Source organism: Eumetopias jubatus, unplaced genomic scaffold (genome assembly GCF_037043125.1).
Source record: "Eumetopias jubatus isolate StellerSeaLion01/CBP00866 unplaced genomic scaffold, mEumJub1_p1.0 scaffold_2, whole genome shotgun sequence".
Lineage (NCBI taxonomy): Eukaryota > Metazoa > Chordata > Mammalia > Carnivora > Otariidae > Eumetopias > Eumetopias jubatus.
In genome coordinates this window covers 64,724,565-64,750,666 of record NW_028274808.1, presented here as the reverse complement: position 1 = coordinate 64,750,666, position 26,102 = coordinate 64,724,565, and the positions used below count along the sequence as shown (strand labels likewise).

The 26,102-nt window shown below is 36.2% G+C and overlaps 1 protein-coding gene across 1 annotated transcript in view; it reads right to left on the bottom strand.

The window, feature by feature from the left end:
- MARCHF1 (membrane associated ring-CH-type finger 1) overlaps positions 1–26,102 on the bottom strand; it is a 471,309-nt gene that overhangs the window by 308,877 nt on the left and 136,330 nt on the right. Inside the window, exons 3-4 of the mRNA XM_088021014.1 lie at positions 10,679–10,697; positions 2,688–2,836 (exon numbers count right to left, since the gene is read on the bottom strand). Of these exons, the coding sequence (XP_087877140.1) occupies positions 2,688–2,836; positions 10,679–10,697 (168 nt within the window). The remainder of the gene's footprint in view (positions 1–2,687; positions 2,837–10,678; positions 10,698–26,102) is intronic.

Below are 26,102 nucleotides of genomic sequence, written 5' to 3'. Positions count from 1 at the left end.
TCCAAGAAAGAACTTTCTTAGGCACATGGACTATGAGGAAGCAAATTGATCAGAATCCTACAAAGATTTCTGAAAATTGTAGTACTAAAAGACCATGATCCCAGAAATACAAACCTTGAAATATGTAAGACTTAAAACAACTCTTAATCCCATAATTTTCCCAAAATAGGAAAAAAAAAATATTTTAAGACTATATAACCCTCAATAGGCACTTTAAATGTTGACAAGGAGAATAAAAGAAAATGAAGATCTTCACAGAGAGATATCCAGAGGCCAGAGAGAACCATAAACACAGATCTCCCAGGGAGCAGGGTCAAAGCCTATTCAAGGATCCTCCCTGACAGCTAGATTAGGGAGACTATAATGTCTGTCTTGCAGGATTTCACTTCTGATTTCCATGTGTATCTGATTCTTTCTTTCTCCAAGCATGAGTATTATTGTGGTTTCCCTCATCCTACTCTTCTCCTATATATTGGGTATATATGGATGTTGGGAGCTGGTTGCAAAATACAGATAATTTATTCATAGGTGGTTCACCATCATCATCATTTGAAAAGGACAATAAATAACTGGTGCTCATGGACTTGAACTGAATCCAGTGACTGAAATACTTTTGTTTTTTTCTCTTGGAAAGTAAAAATCTTTTTTCAAGAGGGAGTGGAAACATGACTTGAATATTTGGCAGCCAGAAGGGAGGTCTATGGCAGAGATGTACTGGGTCCTCCCTAATTCCATCTGCTCTTCTTGGTTATATGGCTTCCTAACATTTACCAGCCTCCCTTGCAGTTCAGATGGGGCCATAAGACTAGGTTTGGTCAATGGAAGGATATGCACCCATTCAAGGCTGCTCCATAATAACACATGCACAATGGCTCCCATAGTCTCTTCCTTTCCCTCAGAAACCTAAGAAGCCATGTCCTTAAGAAGGCAGCATTAAAAGATGAAAGGAGTATGTATCTTTGAATCATCATTTGACAGTGAAGGAGGCTAACTAAGACACATAGGCTATGACATAAGAAAGATATTTTATTTTTCTACGTTGAGAAAGAGATGTTGAAATTATGTTTCACTGTCTAGAGGCTATCCACCTAATACGGCATTAGATTTAAAATATGAGTTACCGGATTTATTAAATTGGTAACTTGATGAATTTTCCTTTTACTAAAAGTACCTGGATGGGAAGAATATGTCATCAAGAAAGTGAGGCAGCATGGTGTAGTAGAATAAAGCCTCGCCTTGAGAATCCTGGCTTCTAGCAATCCTTTTATCATTTACTAGCTAAGTGACACTGGGAAAGTCAATTAATTTCGCTGGGCCACAGTCCACATCTGGAAAATTAAGCTAATATTAGGTTACCCAATTATAGGAGAAAGCCAGGCCAAATGTTTACTCAAGAATTTTTATGTTTTTGATCTATGGTTCTATGAAATAGAAATTAAGCACTAAAGCCATTCTAATAAAAGCACAGAGGTAATTTTTTTATTTTAATATTTTTAGCCTTTGCATGATACCTGACAAAGTCCAGCTTTATATATAAATATTGTGTAATACATTTTTAAATGGTGTTAACTCAAGGCAAGCAGTTTTATTGAAAATAATAATTTACAAAAGATCATGTTAGAGTGAGATGAAACAGTGCAGATGATAATTTCAAAAAATTTATTCCCCAGAACTTTGACTATGTCATTACATTATGCACATTTCTCCATACCCTCAGTCTTCTCTTCACAATCTAAGATGATGGAATTTAAGCAGGATTCCCACTTCTATGTTTTGTCAACTGAATGCCCACTCCTTCAAGTGGTTTCTCTTGATACTCACTCAATAATGTTTACTCAGGATCATTATTTCTATTTAAAAAGTGGAACTTAGCAAATAACTCTAGAGTAAAAAATAAATCTAAAAACTTTGCTCATATTTAATTATATGTTCATCAACTAATAAATCACGCTAATGAAAACAACCTGTGTTCATATAAAATGGCAAAACAATAATTAAAATATATCTAACATGTCAATTTAAAACTTAGAGACTGAATGGAATTTTTCTTCTTTAAATCAAAATGAAGAATGTTGCAGCCAAATCTAAACAAAGAATGCATAAAACCCCTTTTGCTAATGCGTTCTCTCTTCCTAATCACTGGGAAACAATGGCTAGCTACAGCTGGGTATTTGAACTTAAAGCGGAAAACAAAACATGAAAGTATATTACTGATTCAGTCTTCAAATTATTTTTGTTATTATTTAATTCACAGTTTTGTATAAAATTTATAATTTTAATCCTCTTTTCAGAGATTTTTAGAATATATATAGGAAAACACAGAAGGCTTCATTCTGATTTTTCATTATTTTTGGATAACTCTGTACTCATCTTCCTCCACTGATTCCATTACACAAACGTAGATTGCAAGATATGAACTTTAAGTAACTCTTTAAGGTTGCTAACATAATGGAGGGGAAAGGTGCAAAGAAATACAAAGAAAAAGAAATTGTTGTTTTATCTGAATTAAGCTAATAGTATATGATATTAGATATTAACATAAATTATACTGAATCTATATGAACAATATAATGCAAATATCATTGTAAACAAGAATAATGTTTACTTAAAAAGTTATCCCTTTCCACATTTCCTTAGCATTCCATTTACATACAAGCCATTTTGAGGAAAAATAACTTTTCACTCACCAATGTGGAGGTTTGTGAGGCATCAGCCAAATCCCCTGAGATCTCAGGTGTTCGCGTGTTGTTTGGGATTCTGTGAGGGTTACGGGCTATCGCTTCACACCAGCCCAGCATTTTCTCCTTCCTCTTATCCCTTTTCAATTTCTGAAATTCTGAAAATAATTTACATTCCCTGAAACAGGTCACTTATTTTAGTTGTCTGTTTTTGGAAAATGCACATAATTGAAATTAAATAAGTAACGTTATGACGTACTAATGGAGACATTTTATTTTAGTCAGAAGTTATGGGGGCAAGGGGAGAAGAATATGCTGATTATTAATAATATCCCAAAGACACAAGGCAATGAAAACAGTACATATAGATTCAAAGAGCCTAACATACTTTATATTCCAATTTGTGACGCTTCTAGACTGTGGGAATTCCTTGCATCAGGTTCTAGGTATTATTTTCAAGAATCAGTATATAACATGAGTTCTTACCTTGGGAGCTAAAAACAACTCCAGTTCCTGATATATATACATATTTCAATGACATCTAAAATTAGGCAGAACTTTTCAGCTGAATGCCCTACAGATGCAAAATAAATTGAACACCAGTCAGTGATAAAGACTACTCATTCTGGCAGTGGCATGATTATCTCCCTCATAAAGTTCTGCCAACTGAAGAAGGAGAAATTTTACTGCAAGCATGGTATAGGCAGTATATGACATCCATCACCCCATCACCAGGACAGTCTATTCAAAAGTAATAACTTAAAAATTTTCCCCACTGTATCCTGAGTAAAAGTATTCTACAACTCTTTCTAGCTTTTCAGAATATTCCATTTGGGGAAGTTTTTGTTTCTGTTTCTCATCTCTGAAAAAGTATTATGAACATATGACTTTTTAATGTGATGGAGAAAACATTGTTTCCCTTGTAAAGTTTTATAGCCTACTTTTCCACTCCACCACACTCAGTAATTAGAAATAGTTTATTGCAGGTCTTTAGTTAAATGCATTACACTGTCAATTAAATATCAGAAATAATGTGGAGTAATTATTTTTCACAGCATCCAAAGCAATTAGCAATCTGGCGGTTTATAACATTTCAGAGATTCAAAATAGCACATTTCATAGCACTAAGAAAAGTAACATAAAGAAAGGTTGCACTAACAGATTGATGAGTTATTACTCTAAATGACAAAATACTCAAGTTAAATGGATCTGAAAAATGTAAATAGGGCAGTTATAAACAAAAACAAAAACAAAACTTATTCGGGCAGTTCAAGATGGCAGCATAGGAAGACCCTGAACTTACCTCCTCCCATGGACACACCAAATTTATAGCTACATATAAAAAATTCTCTCTGAAAAAAATGTGAAAACCAGCTGAACAGCTCCTCCACAACAAAGAATAAAAAGAACATACTGAGATGGGTAGGAGATGCACAGATATGGTCTTGCCAAAAACCCTGCCCTCAGTGTAGAGACCCACAAGCAAGAGGGATCTCACAAATTAAGAGCATATCCCTGAGAAGCAGGGGACACAAGCCTCACATCAGGGACCTCAACACTTAGGATTTGCACCAGAGATACAAGCCCCCAAAAGTCTGGTTTGAAAACCAAAAAGTCTTATATCCAGGAGACCCGAGGGGCCATAGGAAACTGAGACTTCTAACCTAAAGGGTTTGCACAGGTTCATTTGCCCTGGGACCCAGCACAAAACAGCAGGTTGAAAATGGTTAACAATGTATGAAGAAGATTCACTGCCCACCCTTAAAGCATCTCTGGAGGGTCAGAGGCCTATTGGAACTCTCTCTAGGAACAAAGGTGTTGGTGTGTGTAATTTTTGCACTCTCGCTCTACCTTGCCTTCACTGACTGCACTGACCCTCAACCCTGAGATGCTAAACCCAGCAGGTGGGCATGCTCCAGCCTGGTGCTTCCCCACAGCCCTGCCCTGCTAAACCCATTAAAGGCAACAGGTGCATGTAGTCCTTTCAGGGTATGTCACTTGAACACCTGGCTCCAGTGGCCATGGGAGCTTGCGTTTCTGGGCTCCATGGGACTGAAACAATCAAAGACAGTTCTGGGAAGGCTCTAACCCCAAGGCACTGAAATACCTGCCATCTTTCTGTGACTACTTCTTCAAGACAGAGAGAGATAGCTGTTTTGCCTAATACACAGAAACAGAGAGCGAAGCAAAGTGAGAAAACAGAAGAATAAGTTCCAAATGAAAGAACAAGATAAAACCCTAGGAAAAAAGTTAATGAAATGGAGATAAGTAATTTCCTTGATAAAGACTTCAAAGAAATGGTCATAAAGATACTCACCAATCTCGGAAGAAGAATGGATGAAAGGAACAAGAAATTCAACATGGAGATAAGAAAATATAAGAGAGTACCAAGCAGAAGTCACAGACCTGAAGAATACAATAACTGAACTGAAAAATATACTAGAGGAGTTCAACAGCAGACTAGTTGATGCAGAAAAGAAGATCAGTGACCTGGAAGACAAAAGCAGAACTTATCCAAACACAACACAAAAAGAACAAAAAAGTTCAAAAAGTGAAGACAGCTCAAAGGGCCTATGGAAAAGCATTAAGCAGAACAAGATCTGCATTATAGGGGTCATATAAACAATTAAAAAATACCTTGAGATGAATGAAAATAAAAATTCAACATATCAAAATCTATGGGTTGCAGCACAGTAGTTCTTCCCCCTAAGAGGGAAGTTCAGGCCTACCTCAAGAAACATGAAAATTCTCAAATACTATCTAACTTTACACCTAAAGGAATAAGAAAAAGGGGAACAGACGATGCCCAAAGTTAGTAGAATGAAGGAAATAACAAAGACTAGAGCATAAATAAATAAAATAAAGACTAAAAAGACAACAGAAAAGATCAGTGAAACTAAGAGCTGGTTATCAACAAAATTGATAAACCTCAGCTAGATTAACTAAGAAAAAAAGGGAGGCTCATAAATGAAATCAGAAATGAAAGAGAAGTTACAACTAATCTCCCCAAAATACAAAGGATCATAAGAGACTACTGTGAAAAATTATATGCCAACAAATTGGATAACCTAGAAGAAATGGGCATCGTCCTAGAAACATACAATCTTCTAAGATGAGATCATAAAGAAATAGAAAATCTGAATAGAACAATTGCCAGCAAGGAGATTAAATCAAAAACCTCCCCTCAAACGAAAGTCCAGGACCAGATGGCCTCACCAGTGAATTCTACCAAACATTCAAAGATTTAATACATATCCTTCTCAAACTCTCCAAAAAAATCAAAGAGGAGGGAATCTTTCTAAACTCATTTGACAAGGCCAGCATTACTCTGCTACCAAAACTGGAGAAGGACACCCGCCCCACCCCACACACATACAATGATAGACCCATATCCCTGATGAACACAGATGCAAAAATTCTCAACACAATATTGGCAAATCAAATTCAATAACATATTAATAAGATCATACATCATGATCAAGTGGGATTTATCCAGGGATGCAAGGATGGTTCAACATCTACAAATCAACCAACATGCTACACCACATTAACAAAATTAAGGATAAAAATGGACTCTGAAAAACAAACTGAGGGTTCTAGAGGGGAGGGGGGTAGGGGGATGGGTTAGCCTGGTGATGGGTATTGAGGAGGGCACGTTCTGCATGGAGCACTGGGTGTTATGAACAAACAATGAATCATGGAACACTGCACCAAAAACTAATGATGTAATATATGGTGATTAACATAACAATAAAAAATTAAAAAAAAAACAAAACAGCCTGCTTCTCCCTCCCCCACTCTCCCTGCTTGTGTTCCCTCTCTCGCTGTGTTTCTCTCTGAGACACATAAATCAATGGAACAGAATAAAGAGCCCAGAAGTAAGCCAATGCATATGCTCAATTAATTTATGACAAATGGGACAAGAATATACAATGGAGAAAGGGTAGTCTGTACAACAAATGGTGATGGGAAACTGACAGCCACACATAAAGAATGAAATGGGACCAGTATTTATACCTATACACCAAAATTAACTCAAAATAGATTGAAGAATCGAGTGTAAGACCTGAAACCATAGAACTCTTAGAAGAAAACATAGGCAGTAAGCTCATGACATCATTTTTGGCGATATATTTTTGAATCTGACTTCAAAGGCAATGGCAACAAAAGCAAAAGTAAACAATTGGGACCACATCAAAATAAAAAGCTGCACCATGAAGGACACCATCACCAAAATAAAAAAGCAACTTACTGAATAGAAGAAGATATTTGCAAATCATATACACAATCAGGGGTTAATATCCAAAATATATAAAGAATTCATATAACTCAATAACAGTAACAACAACAAAATGACTAAAAAATAAGCAGAGGATCTGAATAGACCTTTCTCCCAAGAAGACATATGGATGGCCAACAGGCACATGAAAACATGCTCAACATCATTAACCATTAGGGAAATACAAATCAAAACTACAATGAGATATCACCTCACACCTGTCAGAATGGCTATTATCAAAAAGGCAAGAAATAACAAGTGTTGGTGAGGATGTGGAGAAATGAGAACCCTTGGGCGCTGCTGGTGGGAATGTAAACTTGTGCACCCATTATGAAAACAGAATGACAGTTCCTCAAAAACTTAAAATAGAACCAGCACATGATCTAGCAATTCTACTTCTGAGTATCTTAAGAAAATGAAAACACTAATTTGAAAAGATATACGCACCTCTGTGTTCACTGAAGCATTATTCACATTAGTCAAGATATGGAAACAACCAAAGTATCCATCAATGGATGAATAGATAAAAAAAATGTGGTATATATGCACAGTGGAATACTACTCAGACATAAAAAGAATGAAATTTTGCCATTTGTGACAACATGGATGGACTGCAAAGGCATTACACTAAATGAAATAAGTCAAAGACAAACACTGTGTGAATTCACTTATATGTCAAATCTAAAAAACAAACAAATTTTCAAAACAAAGCTCATAAATACAGAGAACAGATTGGTGGTTGCTGGAGGGGAGGGGAGCTGAGGGGTGGACAAGAAGAAGTCAGAAGGTACAAGTTTCCAATCATAAAATAAGTAAGTCGTGGAGATGTAATGTACAGCATGGTAAATAGAGTCAATAATATTGTTTGCATACTATGTAACTTTATATGGTGATGGGGAAAGCAGGCCTATGATCATTTCACATTATATGCAAATATCAAATCATTCTGTTGTATACCTGAAACAAATACAATACTGTATGTCAATTATACCTCAATAAAAACACCTTTCATAAAAATTAAGTTTAAGATATTCAGTGGAATGGATTTCTTAATAAGATTATCAATCTGAGTGAATCATTCATTTGAGGTACAGGGAAATGGTGAAGGGAGCTTGAAAACAATTGCTTGAATGAGCAACAATTAATGTTCAACCATTCAATTGCTTGAGATTTTATTGAAAATTCTTATCTATGTTATACAAAATCTGCATAACCGACTAATTCACACTCCACAGAAAGTAAATATTTCCACATTCCCAGTACACAGTATCTTGGTTACTCATCAGCTTTTAATTACATTTCTTGAAGTGTGCTAAGAGTAAATGAAAATGAGTATCTTTATTCAAAGGCAAGGAGTGAAATGATACATAATGACCAAAACAGTTTAATCAAGTATAAACAAATGTTCTACTTGTAAATCATTTGCCATTTTTTAAAAAAAAAATTAACTCTATAATTAAATATCACTTCAGTACTTATAATAGAATGCTGAATTCATGCATGAATAAAAAGCATAACAAAGTGGCCCACAAAATTATGATTATCATCAGTACACAGTCTCGGATATGTTTTTAAAGGCAACCAACTTCTTAGTTTCCATTCAGTCTTTGAGATTAAATAAGACAGTTTAATTTCATTTGTAGCACGCTTTTGTGGCCGTGGTGGTTGTAGTTATGTTCCTCCTTATTCAGTCAATGTTAATCCTGAAGTATTTATTGACCCCCTACTCTATTGTGGGCACTGAAGTAGGCATGGAAGAGCTACGCTTTCATTTTTTGTTTGAGTTGGATTCAGCGCAACATTCCAGAGAATTTTAATTTCTAAAAGTAACTAAGATCCCTCTGACTCTCTAATTTTTAGATTTGTGAAATTATTTGCTCAATTCCAAAGCAACAGCCTGCTCCTCTTGGTCTTACATCATCCTCCCTGAAGTTAGCCTGTGCAAATCATCTTCCTGAATGGTTTTGTCGAACTGCTATCAACAAGACATCATGCCAAGAACTATTAAATTTTGGCTCTACTTGCTGAAGTTGTCTAATAACATGTCAACTGCATTCTAGTTTTCTTTTACATGTAACAATTATCCTAATTCTAGAATGACCAAGTAGGCTAAATAATTCAACAAATTAAAATACATCTTGTTTTGACCTAAATAATATATTCATAAGCATCACAGAATATTCACCATAGACACTGTAATCTCTGTTGTGGGAAAAAAAGAAAAAAAATTATACATGGCTAGGGTCCGGAAGATGGCAAAACTTATAATTAAATTTGAACATATTCATAGAAATATTAACAAAGAAAGCTAAATGTGTAGAATCATAAGAGCAATCCAATTCCAGAGCTTCACTTTAGCTTTTTATTACATGAATTAAGAATATATGAAAACAAGAAAAGATGTCTATATAATAAACATCTACTGACTTTACCAGTTACTTTAGAAGCAAAGAATTCTATCTGGAAGAAAACAAAGTGTAAATGGCCTTAAAAAAAGCAGCATGGCTATAGGCAAATTGAAAGGGAGAGACAGATAGGGAAGAAAAGAAGAGATCCATTGCCTCATCTCATGAATTCCTGTGAGTAAGAGACAGTGATAGTTCTCAAAACAGTATCTCCTTTTCTGTTTTTACAAAACCTTCAGACTGTAGGTCTCATTTTAAAGATATCTTTTTTGCATCAGTGATGATAATGTAGAAATTTCAGAAATCGTTTAGATGATTTGAGATAACTGAAGGGTTAATACTGTTAACTCCTGAGCCTCTGTGGACCAACGTTCTTCCTACACAGTTCTGGAGTACTTATTGTATTCTTAGGTGTAAGAATGTACTATCAGTCGGAAGGGTAGGCAAATTGTGAGCATTTATAATTAACCCTAAAGCACTTTAAACTATAAGTATCAAAAGTAATATATCAGAATAGGAAAGTGGTCATTAAGCATTCATGTTAATTGCTATCTAACCATTAAACCAGGCTAATGTGAAGCGCAGCAATGAGCAACTTATATAATGACCACAGGAAATCGAGACTTAACTAAGCTTAATTTTAATATGCTACTTCACACAGATATTTAATTTAATAAATAGGAGCACAGTGCATCCTCTGTGAACTAAATTGACAACAAATTAAAATTAGGAAGAAAAAATGCAAAGCAATTGGGTATATCTCATGGAGAATAAATTACTTTTAATTCAGGAGCCATTTACTGAATACTTCCTTTGTGCCAGTGAGCTCAGAACTATCGGTACAAGGATTAAAGAGATCCAGAGCATAGAGCTGGTCGGGGAAAGTGACAAATAAACGAACTTTTGATAGCAGTGCAACGAGTACTATGAAAACTTTAAGAAAAGACACTTGTCGTAGTATCAACTGAAGGAAAAGGTTTATTTTAGATGAATTTCCAAAGAAAAGAAAATTACAAATAATTTACATGACCATTAAAATTATTACTATTCCAAAGGTTTCTGCTACTACTAGCTGTGCTGTGCAACTCCAGGAGGGTCATTCACATCATAACACCTACAAATGGTGCTGTACTTCGAGGGATGCTTTTCACATAAAACACCATGTGATTCGTGCTCCTGGAGTTGTATAGTCTGGCAGAGAGAAAGCCTTGCTCATTTTTCCCAGTGAAGCTTATTATACATACTTTATTGTACCCCAAGCCTAATGTAATTTAATCTTCCCAGCACACACACACACAAAAGATGTAGTTGCCTACCTCTACCTTGCTTCTCTACCTTCTCAACTATTTCTTTTCTAAAATTTGCCAACCATATCCTACCCGGCGTAGTTAAGGGTTTCGCCAAATGCTCCCTCAGTTCACCATGCACATATAACCGAGAGAGGTGGCTCCATCTCATAAGACAACCATCCTCAAACTTGAGACTTGAGAATAGTCCTTATCTAAGGATTTGAAAGGATTTTTCAATTGAAAATTTTAGAGATTTTTCTGTACATTTCTTTAGCTAAGTGTTATTAAGAAATATAAATCTCAGGGCACCTGGGTGGCTCAGTTGGATAAGCATCCAACTCTTGGCTCAGATCATGAGATCAAGCCCCGTGTTGGGTCCATGCTCAGTGTGGAGTCTGTTTGAGGTTCTCTCTCTCTCCCTCTCCCTCCACCCCTCTCCCTGTTTGCACTCACTCTCTCTAAAATACATAAATAAAATATTTTAAAAAGAGAAATATAAGTCTTAACTTTTGAACACTTTCTACCCCCCAGAATAATAATGAAGTCAATCTCCATTATGAAAGAAATAACTCACAAATAAGGGAAGGAAGGGCCAGTTGGGAATATGTTTCCTTTCCTCATTGAACTGCAATATCTCTGAGAATTAATGTTTGTTCCTTAGAGTAGTGTGTGTGTGTGTGTGTGTGTGTGTGTGTGTGTGTGTGTGTGTGTGTTTCAAGAGTACTCCTTAGGTACTCAGAAAACTATTACATGCATGCCTAAAATGCACACCAACTGCAACCCTGGATCCCTGTGTGGATATTCTGAAGTATTCACATACAACTATGAGTTGCTCTTGAGGGCTTGGAGTGCTAAAGACCACCAAAGACTATCTACTGAGGATGAATTTGGGAAGTATTTAGACCAGATAGTCTTTAGACAAAATAACTCTATTTAAGTTTACTGCTATGAAATTGTTAGAGTAGGCAGTTAGGTTCTAACAGGGTAACTGGAGGCCAGCAATGAGGAAGTCATGGCCAGCTATCAGGAAAGTCACAGGCTTGTCCTGGCAGCACTCCACAAGTAGCTGGATCAAACTGGACAGGCCCAAGATGGTGGATGCCATGACAGGAAACCCCTGACCAAATTAGGAAGAAAAAGCATGAAATCCTGCTTCCCTGCCCCAAGTAATGTATATTTCACCCCCTTGTTAGCAACTGCCCACAAAAGATAGAACCCAAACCCCAGGGTGCAGTTCTCTCTTGATCTTCCCTGCTCTCACATCTTGAGAGTGTACTTTCACTTTAATAAACTTTCCCACGCTTGTTGCTCACCTCCTGTATTGCATGTCTGTCCTTGAATTCTTTTTCGTGACAAGACCAAGAAACTTCAGGGTCTGGGGTCTCCCCAGTTTACCCAGCAACAAAATGAAGATGTGTCCTGAGGACCTTCTGATTTCTATGAGTTGAATGTGAAGTTTCTCAAAGGGAGTGTTCATAGTTGTATTGTAGGGTGTGAAACTCTAACTGACATAGAGCCCAATAAACAACTGTTGATGATAAAATGAGTAAGATAAAGAAGAGCTCTTCTTTGAGTAAAGTTAGGCAATGGGAACACCATAAGGCAACTCATAGTGAAGGTTTAAATTCTTAAGTGCTTTTTTTAAAAGATTTTTTATTTATTTGAGAGCGAGAGTGAGTGAGAGAGAGAGAGAGCATGAATGGGGGAGGGTTAGAGAGAGAGGGAGAAGCAGACTCCCTGCTGAGCAGGGGGTTCACTGTGGGGCTTGATCCCTGGACTTCAGGATCATGACCTGAGCCAAAGGCAGATGCTTGACCTACTGAGCCACTCAGGTGTCCCATTCTTAAGTGCTTTTTGCTTGAACTATAGAAAATATATTTAGATATATATAAAAAATATATATTAGATATATATAAAAATGTATATATATATTTTTAATAATTTCCCTCTCTACCTTACAATTTACTTTTAGAGGCATCAACCCTTCTGGGAAGTCTTATAAGTTACTCTAGCCTTGTAAAGAGGCCTGGTGGTGAGTAAATAAATGGCATAAAAGGAAGTAGGATTCTCATTGCCTCCTCTGGTAAGGCATTGCCAAGAGAAGTTTTCTAGTTTAGGTTCTGACATGTAGAGTTTGAAAATCATCACTCCCATCCTTATAAAAAGATAAAACTGAACGAACTGAAAATCAATTAGTTTTCTTGGAACCATCAGAGAATGAGATTGTAGAACAAACCTCCACCCCAAAATATGTAGAAACAGGTGAACACAGAGAATCATGGCCAATTTCAGAATACATGAAGAGAAGCTGCTGAAACCATAAACTGGTGGTGACATACAGGAATTCCAATGTATTATTGGAGGCACAATGTGGACTATCTTGAGAATAAGAACTTCCTGGAGGCTGCATTCTTAATGAAGTCCCCACACTTTGCTGAGTTTTACTACCGGGAAACCTACCTAGATCTCATGATAAATAGCTGAGAAAGATACCACTGTGGCACTGGCAGGGAAAAGGGAAGAGGAACCACGATGAAACGCCCCTAGAGCACTCCGATAATGAAGACTTACTCAGGGAAAATATCTTAGCAGAGTCATATTAACCTACTTGAATGAAGGGCATTTCTCCCACGCCAAGCCTTTATAGCCTTCCTACCTCACCTACGGTGGGGAGGAGAGCAAAGAAACACATGTGAAGGCCACAGCCCAGGAACACAGGCCATTAAAAGACTTAGATTTAATCATAAAATTATAGCACACTTCTCATCTATTGTGCCTTACCATCATACCAACAGGGTTTCAGGATAATAACAACAGATTACAGATGAAAAAACTGAATGTGGGGCGCCTGAGTGGCTCAGTTGTTAAGCGTCTGCCTTCGGCTCAGGTCATGATCCCAGGGTCCTGGGATCGAGCCCCGCATCGGGCTCCCTGCTCCGCGGGAAGCCTGCTTCTCCCTCTCCCACTCCCCCTGCTTGTGTTCCCTCTCTCGCTGTGTCTCTCTCTGTCAAATAAATAAATAAAATCTTTAAAAGTCAACAGGACAAACACATAGATGCTAGGAGAATCTGCAGTATCTGATAGCTATAACAAACATTAAATAGAGCTCAATTTCTAGTCAGGATAACAGAAATGCACAAGAAAGGTGCATTTATTTCAGTTTCCATTGCCTAATATACCATATGTGGCTTTCAACAAAAAAATTTGAAAGCATATTAAAGCAAGAAAAAAACAGTCTAAAGACACATAAAAAGCATCAGAAGCAGAGTCAGATGTGACACAGATATTGGAATTATCAGATAGGGAATTTACAATACTCATAATTAATATATTAAGGATTGTAATTGAAAGAAAGTAGACAATATGTAAGAATAGATGGATAACATAGGCAGAGAGATGAGAACTCTAAGGAAGAATCAAATGGACATGGTAGAAATAAAAACACTGCAACAGAATTAAAGAATGTTTTGATGGGTTCATTAGTAGACTGGACATGCCCAAGTAAAGTTCGTCGAACTTTCAGATAGAACAACAGAAACTTCTAACTCAAATGCAAAGAGAAAAAAGATGAAAAAAAGGAAGAAAAAAAGAGCCAAATATCCAAGAACAGTGGGACTGTTTCAAAATATGGAACACGTGCATAATTGGAATAACAGAAGGAGAAAAAAGAGATAATAAATTGGAAGAAATATTTGCAAGATGAAAGGTTAATATACAAAATTCAATCACTTTCCTATATACCTGTATGCCTATATACTATCAATGAACAATTGAAATTTGAAATTAAGAAAGGAATACCATTTACGATAGCACCAAAAAAAATATTTAGATATAAATCTAACAAAATAGATATAGGGCCTATATGGAAAGCTACAATATTTTGATTTTAAAAATCAGAGAAAATCTAAATTAATGCAGACATATTCTGGAAGACTCAATATTGTTAAGACCAGAACACAAGCCCATCAAAATCCCAGCAAGCAATTTTATAGATATTGACAAACTACTCTGAAGTTTATATAGAAAGGCAAAATACATAGAATAGCCAACACAATAGTGAAGAACAAAGTGAAAGACTCAGACTATAAGCTTCAATATTTACTATCGTTACACTAATCAAGTCACTGTGATATTGGCAAAAGCAAAAAGCACATAAAACAATGGAACAGAATAGACAGTCCAAAAACAGACTCACAATTATAGGCAACTCATCTTTGAAAAAGAGCAAAGGTAATTCAATGGAGAAAAGATAAGTCTTTTCAGTGAATGGTTCTGTTTCCGGACACCCACATGTAAAAAACCAAATCTAGACACAGAACCTTACACCTTCCACCAAAATTAACTCAAAATTAATCACAGACCAAATTTAAATGCAAAACTTCTGAAAGAAAACAAAGGAGAAAATGTGGGTAACTCTGGGTTCAGTGATAAAGTATTAGACACAACGCTAAAATCATGATCTGTGAAAGAAAAAAATGATGTTAGAATTTGTTAAAATTATAAATTTCTATCTGTGAAAGACTCTTAAGAGAAGAAAAAGGCCACAGACTGGGAGAAAATATTTTAAAACTGCATATCAGATAAAGAACTTGTATCCAAAATATACAAAGAGCTCTTAAAACTCAACAATAAGAAAACAAACAACCAAGTAAAAAATGACAATCTGAACAGACACCTCCCCAAGAGGATACACAGATGGCAAATAAGCACAGGAAAGATGTTCACCATCATGTCATTAGGGAATTGCAAATAAAAAGAATGAGATACCACTATACACCTGTTAGAATGGCTCAAACCCAACAAACTGAAAACACCAAATGCTAGCAAGAATACAAAGCAACAAGAACTCTCATACATTGCTGGTGGGAATGCAAAACAGAACAGCCACTTGGAAGACAATTTGGTCATTTCTTACAAAGGTAAACATAGTCTACCATACAACCCAGCAATTGCCCCTGTAGCTTTCTACTCATTTGATTTAAGAACTTATGTTTCCACTGAAACTTGTACATAAATGTTTATAGTAGCTTTATTCATAATTGCCAAAACTGAGAGCAGCCAATATATCCCTCAATAGGTGAACAAATTGTGATGCATCCTTATAATGGTATTTTATTCAGAAATTTATTTTATTGAGAAATAAAAAGGAATGAGCTCTTAAGTAATTAAAAAAAGGCATGGATAAATCTTAAACACATATTGCTATATTAAACAAGCCAGTCTGAAAAGGGTTACTTTATGTATGATTCCAATTATATAACATTCTAGAAAGGGCAAAACCATATCAATAGTAAAATGACCCATGGTAAGGCAGTGAAACTATTCTGTATGATACTGTAATGGTGGATACCTTAGACTATACATTTGTGAACATCTACAGAATTTCAAAGCACAAATCATGAACCTTGAAATGTATGCAAATTAGGCCATATCATTTAAGAGGCTGGGGGATCCCAAGATGGCAGTGAAAAATACAATCCAGGTATACTACAAACGAAGGGAACTATCACCCTGAAGAGTGTGAGAGAAATGTGCTGACCTAAGTAAGTTTAGAATTAAGTGAGGTCTGTAAGACTGAACCAAAAAATATTATACATAGGCATTGTGCTCTAGTTCATAAAATTGTTACCTGTGAAGGTATGGATTCACAACTGTGAAACAGCTGTACACATATACTGGAACTGAACAATTAAATAAGTGGTTGGCAGATAATAAGGGCCAGGTTTCTCAGTATTGGAGTGGAAGGTTATAGATAAGCAAGGGGAGAAGACACATGCCGTGTGGCATTAGAGATGGAGACATCAGGATGATTTGAGTTGGACACATCAGTATGAACTCATGTTTAGAATATATACATAGGACTACATATAGAAATATTTATAAGTATGTGTATATACATGTGTTAGTATACATACATACATCTCCTTGCTCTGTCAGTTGAGAAGGCCTAGAAGCAATGACACTCCAGTAGCACTGAATATACCTAGTGACCAGATTTTGGTTTCTAATACTATTTTCCAATAAAAGGAACAAGGACTGCTTGGATAAATGGCTGATTCCAGGATTGGGACAGGAAATATACAAGATAAGCCTGGAGCAACTCATAGTGCCAGAAAGTAAGGAAAGGCTGAGAAACAAAACAAAACAAAAAAACCAAACACAATTAGGGATATATGCCAAAGAAACACAGGAGCTGAAGCTGGAACTATCTGAAAAGAAAATAAAGTGGTATCAGATTGTAACCTAAAGCATAAGATAAATATCCATGAGTTCATATTGATATCAATAAATGATGGAATAAAGAAATAAATGGAGAAGATTAGACAAATCTCTCAAGAAGAACGAATATAATGAAAATGGTACTTTACGTCTGGGGGTCTTCTTCCCCAAAACCTATAACCCCAGTCCAAAAATCAGAAAAATTATCAGAAAAAGCTCATTTGAGAAACATTCTACATAAAACCTGACCAATAATCCTCAAACTGTCAAGATGTTCAAACAAGGCAAGTTTGAGAAACTGTCACAGCCAAGAGGAACCTCAAGAGACATGAGGATTAAATGTAATGTATCCTTAATGGGATGCTGAAAGAATGACATTAAGTAAAAATGAAGAAAGTCTAAAAAAAGTACAGACTTTAGTTAATTTTAACGAATTAGTATTGGTTCATTAGTTGCAACAAATATACCATACTAATGCAAGATAATAACAGGGGAAACTGGGTAGAGTATATGGAAAGTCTGTATTATGTTCATAATTTTTCTGTAAATCTAAAACTATTACAAAACTTAAAAAAACCCTATTTTAAAAAATGAAATGAGGATTCTACTTTTCAGGTCTGTGAAACTTTTATACTTTATTTCAATATGTAATTCTAATCAATAGCCAGTAGAAAAGTGCACATATGCAAAGACTAATGATTTAATTACTCCCCAAAAATTGTTCTAAATTATATGGTTCAGGCACTTATTACAGAGAAAGGTTGTAGATGAAGTTAGAAATTTTGACTGGAATTATTTTTACCTTCATAGGAAAAATAAATAAATAAGCACAAGATATTGTTAGAAGAATGTGTATTACTTGTTTAGTATTAAAAAGTGACTAAAGTTCAAAACTAAAATGAGATGTCACCCACAACTGTCAGAATGGCTAAAAGTAATGACACAGGAAACAACAGGTGTTGGCGAGGATGCAGAGAAAAGGAAACCCTTTCAGGTTGTCGGTGGGAATGCAAACTGGTGCAGCCACTCTGTAAAACAGTATGGAGGTTCTTCAAAAAGTTAAAAATAGAGCTACCCTACGACCCAGCAATTGTACTAGTAGGTATTTAACCAAAGAATACATAAATACTGATTCGAAGGGATACATGAATCCTGATGTTTATAGCAACATTATCAACAGTAGCCAAATGGAAGAGCCCAAATATCCACCTACTGATGAAGTGGTGGATAAAGATAAAGAAGAAGTGGTGTGTATATATACAATGGAATATTACTCAGCCATACAAAGAATGAAGTCCTGCCATTTACAATGAAGTGGATGTAGCTAGAGTGTATTATGCTAAGTGAAATAAGTCAGAGAAAGATAAATACTATAGGATTTCACTCATATGTGGAATTTAAGAAACGAAACAGATGAATGTAGGAAGGTAAAAAAAGAGAGGCAAACCAGAAAACAGATTCTTAACTATACAAAACAAACTGAGGGTTACTGGATAGGAGGTGAGTGGGGGGATGGGCTAAATAGGTTATGGGGATTAAGGAGGGCACTTGTTGGGATGAGCACTGGGTATTGTATGGAAGTGATCAGTCACTAAATTTTATACCTTAAACTAATATTCAGAACATTCCATCCCAAAGCAACGGAATACACATTCTTCTCGAGTGCCCATGGAACATTCTCCAGTAGATCACATCCTAGGTCACAAATCAGGTCTCAACCAGTACCAAAAGATTGGAATCATTCCCTGCATATTTTCAGACCACAATGCTTTGAAACTAGAACTCAATCACAAGAGGAAAATCGGAAAGAATTCAAATACATGGAGGCTAAAGAGCATCCTACTAAAGAATGAATGGGTCAACCAGGAAATTAAAGAAGAATTAAAAAAATTCATGGAAACCAATGAAAATGAAAACACAACTGTTCAAAATCTTTGGGATACAGCAAAGGCAGTCCTGAGAGGAAAGTGTATAGCAATACAAGCCTTTCTCAAGAAACAAGAAAGGTCTCAAATACACAACCTAACCCTACACCTAAAGGAGCTGGAGAAAGAACAGCAAATAAAGCCTAAACCCAGCAGGAGAAGAGAAATCATAAAGATCAGAGCAGAAATCAATGAACTAGAAACCAAAAGAACAGTAGAACAGATCAACGAAACTAGGAGCTGGTTCTTTGAAAGAATTAACAAGATTGATAAAACCCTGGCCAGACTGATCAAAAAGAAAAGAGAAATGACCCAAATCAACAAAATCATGAATGAAAGAGGAGAGATCACAACCAACACCAAAGAAATACAAACAATTCTAAGAACATATTAGGAGCAACTCTATGCCAGCAAATTAGATAACCTAGAAGAAATGGGTGCATTCTTAGAGATGTATCAACTACCAAAACTGAACCAGGAAGAAATAGAATACCAGAACAGACCTATAACCACTAAGGAAATTGAAGCAGTCATCAAAAATCTCCCAAGAAACAAAAGCCCAGGGCCAGATGGCTTCCCAGGGGAATTCTATCAGACATTTCAAGAAGAATTAATACCTATTCTCCTGAAACTCTTCCAAAAAATCGAAATGGAAGGAAAATTTCCAAATTCATTTTATGAGGCCACCATTACCTTGATCCCAAAACCAGACAAGACCCCATCAAAAAGGAGAATTACAGACCAATATCCTTGATGAACATGGATGCAAAAATTCTCACCAAAATACTAGCCAATAGGATCCAACAGTACATTAAAAGGATTATTCACCACGACCAAGTGGGATTTATCCCTGGGCTGCAAGGCTGGTTCAACATCCGCAAATCAATCAACGTGATACAACACATTAACAAAAGAAAGAACAAGAATCATATGATCCTCTCAATAGATGCAGAAAAAGCATTTGACAAAGTACAGCATCCTTTCTTGATCAAAACTCTTCAGAGTATATGGATAAAGGGTACATACCTCAATATCATAAAAGCCACCTATGAAAAACCTACAGCGAATATCATTCTCAATGGGGAAAAGCTGAGAGCTTTTCCCCTAAGGTCAGGAACATGGCAGGGATGTCCACTCTCACCACTGCTATTCAACATAGTATTAGAAGTCCTAGTCACAGCAATCAGACAACAAAAAGAAATCAAAGGCATCCAAATCGGCAAAGAGGAAGTCAAACTCTCACTCTTTGCAGATGATATGATACTGTATGTGGAAAACCCAAAAGACTCCACCCCAAAACTGCTAGAACTCATACAGGAATTCAGTCAAGTAGCAGGATATAAAATCAATGCACAGAAATCGGTGGCATTCCTATACACCAACAAGACAGAAGAGAGACAAATCAAGGAGTCGATCCCATTTACAATTGCACCCAAAACCATTAGATACCTAGGAATAAATTTAACCAAAGAGGCAAAGGATCTGTACTCAGAAAACTATAAAATACTCAGGAAAGAAATTGAAGAAGACACAAAGAAATGGAAAAACGTTCCATGCTCATGGATTGGGAGAACCAACATTGTGAAGATGTCAATGCTACCTAGAGCAATCTACACATTCAATGCAATCCCCATCAAAATACCATCCACTTTTTTCAAAGAAATGGAACAAATAATCCTAAAATTTGTATGGAACCAGAAGAGACCCCGAATAGCCAGAGGAATATTGAAAAAGAAAAGCAAAGCTGGCGGCATCACAATTCCGGACTTCAAGTTCTATTACAAAGCTGTCATCATCAAGACAGTATGGTACTGTCACAAAAACAGACACACAGATCAATGGAACAGAATCGAGAGCCCAGAAATGGACCCTCAACTCTAGGGTCAACTTATCTTTGACAAAGCAGGAAAGAATGTCCAATGGCAAAAAGACAGTCTCTTCAACAAATGGTGTTGGGAAAATTGGACAGCCACATGCAGAAGAATGAAACTGAACCATTTCCTTACACCACACACAAAAATAGACTCCAAATGGTTGAAAGACCTAAACGTGAGACAGGAGTCCATCAAAATCCTAAAGGAGAACACAGGTAGCAACCTCTTCGACCTCAGCCACAGCAACTTCTTCTTAGAAACATTGCCAAAGGCACGGGAAGGCAGGACAAAAATGAACTATTGGGATTTCATCAAGATAAAAAGCTTTTGCACAGCAAAAGAAACAGTCCACAAAACCAAAAGACAACCGACAGAATGGGAGAAAATATTTGCAAATGACATATCAGATAAAGGGCTAGTATCCAAAATCTATAAAGAACTCATCAAACTCAACACCCAAAGAACAAATAATCCAATCAAGAAATGGGCAGAAGACATGAACAGACATTTTTCCAAAGAAGACATCCAGATGGCCAACAGACACATGAAAAAGTGCTCAACATCGCTCGGCATCAGGGAAATCCAAATCAAAACCTCAATGAGATACCACCTCACACCAGTCAGAATGGCTAAAATTAACAAATCAGGGAATGACAGATGTTGGCGGGGATGTGGAGAAAGGGGAACCCTCCTACACTGTTGGTGGGAATGCAAGCTGGTGCAACCACTCTGGAAAACAGTATGGAGGTTCCTCAAACAGTTGAAATTAGAGCTACCATTCGATCCAGCAATTGCACTACTGGGTATTTACCCCAAAGATACAAATGTAGGGACCCGAAGGGGTACGTGCACCCCAATGTTTATAGCAGCAATGTCCACAATAGCCAAACTGTGGAAAGAGCCAAGATGTCCATCGACAGATGAATGGATAAAGAAGAAGTGGTATATATACACACAATGGAATATTATGCAGCCATCAAAAGGAATGAGATCTTGCCATTTGCAACGACATGGATGGAACTAGAGGGTGTTATGCTTAGTGAAATAAGTCAATCAGAGAAAGACATGTAACATATTACCTCACTGATATGAGGAATTCTTAATCTCAGGAACAAACTGAGTGTTACTGGAGTGGTTGGGGGTGGGAGGGGTGGGGTGGCGGGGTGATAGACATTGGGGAGGGTATGTGCTATGGTGAGCGCTGTGAATTGTGCAAGACTGTTGAATCACAGATCTGTGCTTCTGAAACAAATAACGCAACATATTTTAAGAAAAAAGAAAAAGAAGAAGATAGCAGAAGAGGAAGAATGAAGGGGAGTAAGTCAGAGGGGGAGAGGAACCATGAGAGATGATGGACTCTGAAAAACAAACTGAGGGTTCTAGAGGGGAGGAAGGTAGGGGGATGGGTTACCCTGGTGATGGGTATTAAAGAGGGCACATTCTGCGTGGAGCACTGGGTGTTATGAACAAACAATGAATCATGGAACACTACATCAAAAACAAATGATGTAATATATGGTGATTAACATAACAATAAAATTTTAAAAAAAAGAAAGAAGAAATGAAGAGAGTCAAAATAAAGAAGATACTTTCTATATACTAATGAAAAACAAACACTTACGTACCAACACTGAACACTCTTAACATTGTTTTCACACAAAATGTGTAAGAATGCTTTTTAGAGGAGCGCCTGGGTGGCTCATTCATTAAGCATCTGCCTTAGGCTCAGGACATGGTCCCAGGGTCCTGGGATCGAGCCCCACATTGGGCTCCCTTCTCGGCGGAAGGCCTGCTTCTCCCTCTCCCACTCCCCCTGCTTGTGTTCCCTCTCTCACTGTGTCTCTCTCTGTCAAATAAATAAAATAAAATCTTTAAAAAAGAGAATGCTTTTTAAGAAATGCATTAAGATCTGGTTTTAGAGAAGGCCATTTTGTGAGGATATCACAAAAACTGCAAACTACTTTAATGACAAATAAGATGTGGCACCAAACCAGTGAATATAAGATATATTGTGGAAAACTATTCAACAGTTGATGCTAGAAAAGAAAAATAAACGTTAATTTGAATACATCAAAACTCATGAGCTTTTGCAGAGTTCTACTGTCACTGTCTAATTTCACCACAAAAGAGAAAAGAATATACATATATACACATAAACAAATGTGTAATTTGGAACTGATTTCATGAGAGCTAAATCTGGATATGGGAATAGTAACTTTTAAAACAGCATCTGTGAAGATCCATCTGAAGACAAGTTTGACATTTAAAATGTATTCTGTTTCATTGTGGAGAGAAACGTTGAACTGCTGATAAAAGAAAAAAAAGGAAACTTTGTTTTTTGACACAGTAAAATAAAAAGGGACGTTGGTGGACTTTACACCCCTTTAAAGATTGTCTGTGTGATTACAATCAACCTCAGAGGATGTTTTTTTCCAGAAAAGATGAATAGAGTCATGTGAAATAGACAGAAAGCTCTAATATGACACTATGCCCTGCTGCTATATTCCTGACTACACGGTTTTCAGTAACATTTAATAGATTCTTTACAATATGCCAAAAAGCTTCTTAAAATTTATTTCATAATGCATAAGAAGTGTCTGAAGCTTTAAACAATAGCCTAGAAGGAGCAAATTTACTGCAGGCAAAGAAAAAAGACTTCTAGAGACACAGAAAAGAACCAGGAAGGCATGGTGTAGTTCAGGAATTACATGAGTGAGTTCAGTATAACACTGAGATGTCATGCTTTATTCCCCCAATCATATTCCAGAGCCATGATAACTTGAAGGATATTTGCAAGCTTAACTAGGGCCTCTGAGAGGCCAGGTATAAATAGCAAACTATTCCTTAGGGAATTTGTTACAGAGATACTTAATGACCTTTGGCCATGATAAATCTCAGTAACAAGAGCAATCCAACAGATTTGCTCAGATGATGAGCAAACCAACTCAATTTTACACATCCAGGAGGTTGCAGAAATGAAGCCCTGACTGAGAGACTACAATTCCAGAACAGATGTAAAATCTGCCTCAGAGCCATTAATCTCTTGCTTTCTCTGACCCCAGATTTCACCATCAAATAAAAACACAAATTACATATTATACTTTGCTACTGTTGAAAATTCTCTCCACATAGTTTCTGTCAGACAACAAGGGGGATAGAAAAATCCTGAAATAAAAAAGCATTTTCAAGCAGTTCATCTATTAAAGAATATTACTAAGGTCTATTTTTTAAGATAAAAAATACTAAGTCTATTAAATAATATTAAACCAATGACTACTCGATATTACACAAAATTATGTAGCTATATTTATGAATCACTTCATGATTTAGGTAAGTTGATATAATACCATGCCCAGATTTTATACTTTTAAAAGTCAAGACTCTCTTGTCATTAATATATACTGTCCATGCCCTGGTGTACCCCAAGATCTCAAGCTGATACCTTACTTAGTCAACTGTAAGCAGGTTGGAAGAATAATATGGGAGATTGGCATTTTATGAAATAGTGAACTCTCTTAAGCCTGTCTTTGAATACGAGAGAAATGTAAAACCTAGGAAATTTACATACTTAAATACTGGTCTTATTCTAGGAATTTGGTTACTGAGTCAAAGGTCCAACACATAACCACACTTCACATTGTTTAACAGTCAATTTTCTGGTGAAACAGGATTTCCACGTAGTTCAAGTACAAAAATATAAGAAAAAAATAATGATTGATAATAGAATTAGTTTCCAATCTTCCATACAGAGTTTTTCTAGATTCCTGTGTTATACTTAAAGTGTCCACTTGCTCCAAATGACTATTTTCATTAAGATGTGTCTGTTTTCTATTTGAAAACTTTTGTCATTCGAAACAATCCCATTTTCTATTACTCTTTCCATTGTCCAACTATATTTAGGATGCAGACAAAATAGAGCAGAGCTATTGAATTTCTGCCTAGTACTCAAGTTTTTGGTTTTGTTTATTGGTATACTATGAACAGTGTTTTTCATACTGCAGTATGGAAACATTATTTAAAATTAATTAACTTATATGACAAAAAATCTGAAATGCACATTTCTTCCCTGATTGCTGTCCCATTTACCCAACATTATAATGAGATAAATTAAAAGAAACTCAGTCTAGAGATGTTGCCTTTCCCATACTAGCTCTGAGAAAGATTAAGATAGATTGAAACCAAAGAAAACAATCAATGAAACAAATCATGGGCTTTCATATGTGAGAAACAAAGTACCTTTTTTTTCTTAGGTACTATGGTAAGATTCTCATTCACAATCATATTTGAGAAGTTGGTACTAAGCAGCATTGTTTTTTTTACATAGTCTGGCACAACGAGAGGTGTTTCATGAAAGATCTAATTGGAGGGTACCTGGGTGGCTCAGTCATTAAGTGTCTGTCTTCAGCTCAGGTCATGATCACTGAGCCCCGCATCAAGCTCCCTGCTCCGCGGGAAGCCTGGTTCTCCCTCTCCCACTCCCCCTGCCTGTGCTCCTGTTCTCGCTGTGTCTCTCTGTCAAATAAATAAAATCTAAAAAAAAAGGCCTAATTGGGGAAAAAAAATCAAATTGTTTGGATAGAGTAAAATAGTGCAACTAATATTTGGCTGGTTTTATGTCTATCTATCTTAATGTCAAAACTACTTATTAAGTACCTTCTTGCTCACAGTGCTATGTGGGGATCATGCGGAGAAATTTAATACAAGTCTTTGCCATCTGGAGGACTTCATAGTACAAGGGACAGAAAAGTGAAAGGCAGAATAGATGAGTGAATTACCATGAAAGACACAAACATTTTAAAATAAACTTATCACATTTGTTTATTATCTTAAAGTATATGTATGTGATTCTATAAAATCACACATAGAAGATAATGGTTCCAAGACATGCATTTGATATCTTCATTTACATTATATGAAAATTTTATGCTTACTCTTTTATTATGTAGTTCTACAAAATATATCTTCATTTGTTAATACTTGAGCCCAGGGATTATTAGTTAATGGGCAATCCAAAATCAAATGCCAGTAAAAGTTTGTTTTGTACAGTTTATTAAAATGACTAATTTCATGACATATAATGTCAAAAAATAATTGAGTTTTATTAGGCAAGGAAGGATATTTGATACCGGAGTTTATTATTAATTAATTTAGTCAAGAAGAAGCTTAAAAGAAAAAAACTTAAGATAAGTCATACAATAAAATCAAACATTTGATGGAATTGGATGTTTTACTAGACACAGGGGAACAATTCTAAATATGTCAGCGTCATTAAATTCTAATTGAAAATAACCTTAGGTATCTTTCATTGTTTTGGCCAAACCTTTTCTCATATGCAAATTGAATGTTTTCTGGAGCTGTCTAAGCACGTGTGTCACCTTGAAGTAAAACTAAGTTGATTGCCTGCCCAAAGGGAAGACAAAGATGACACTTGAT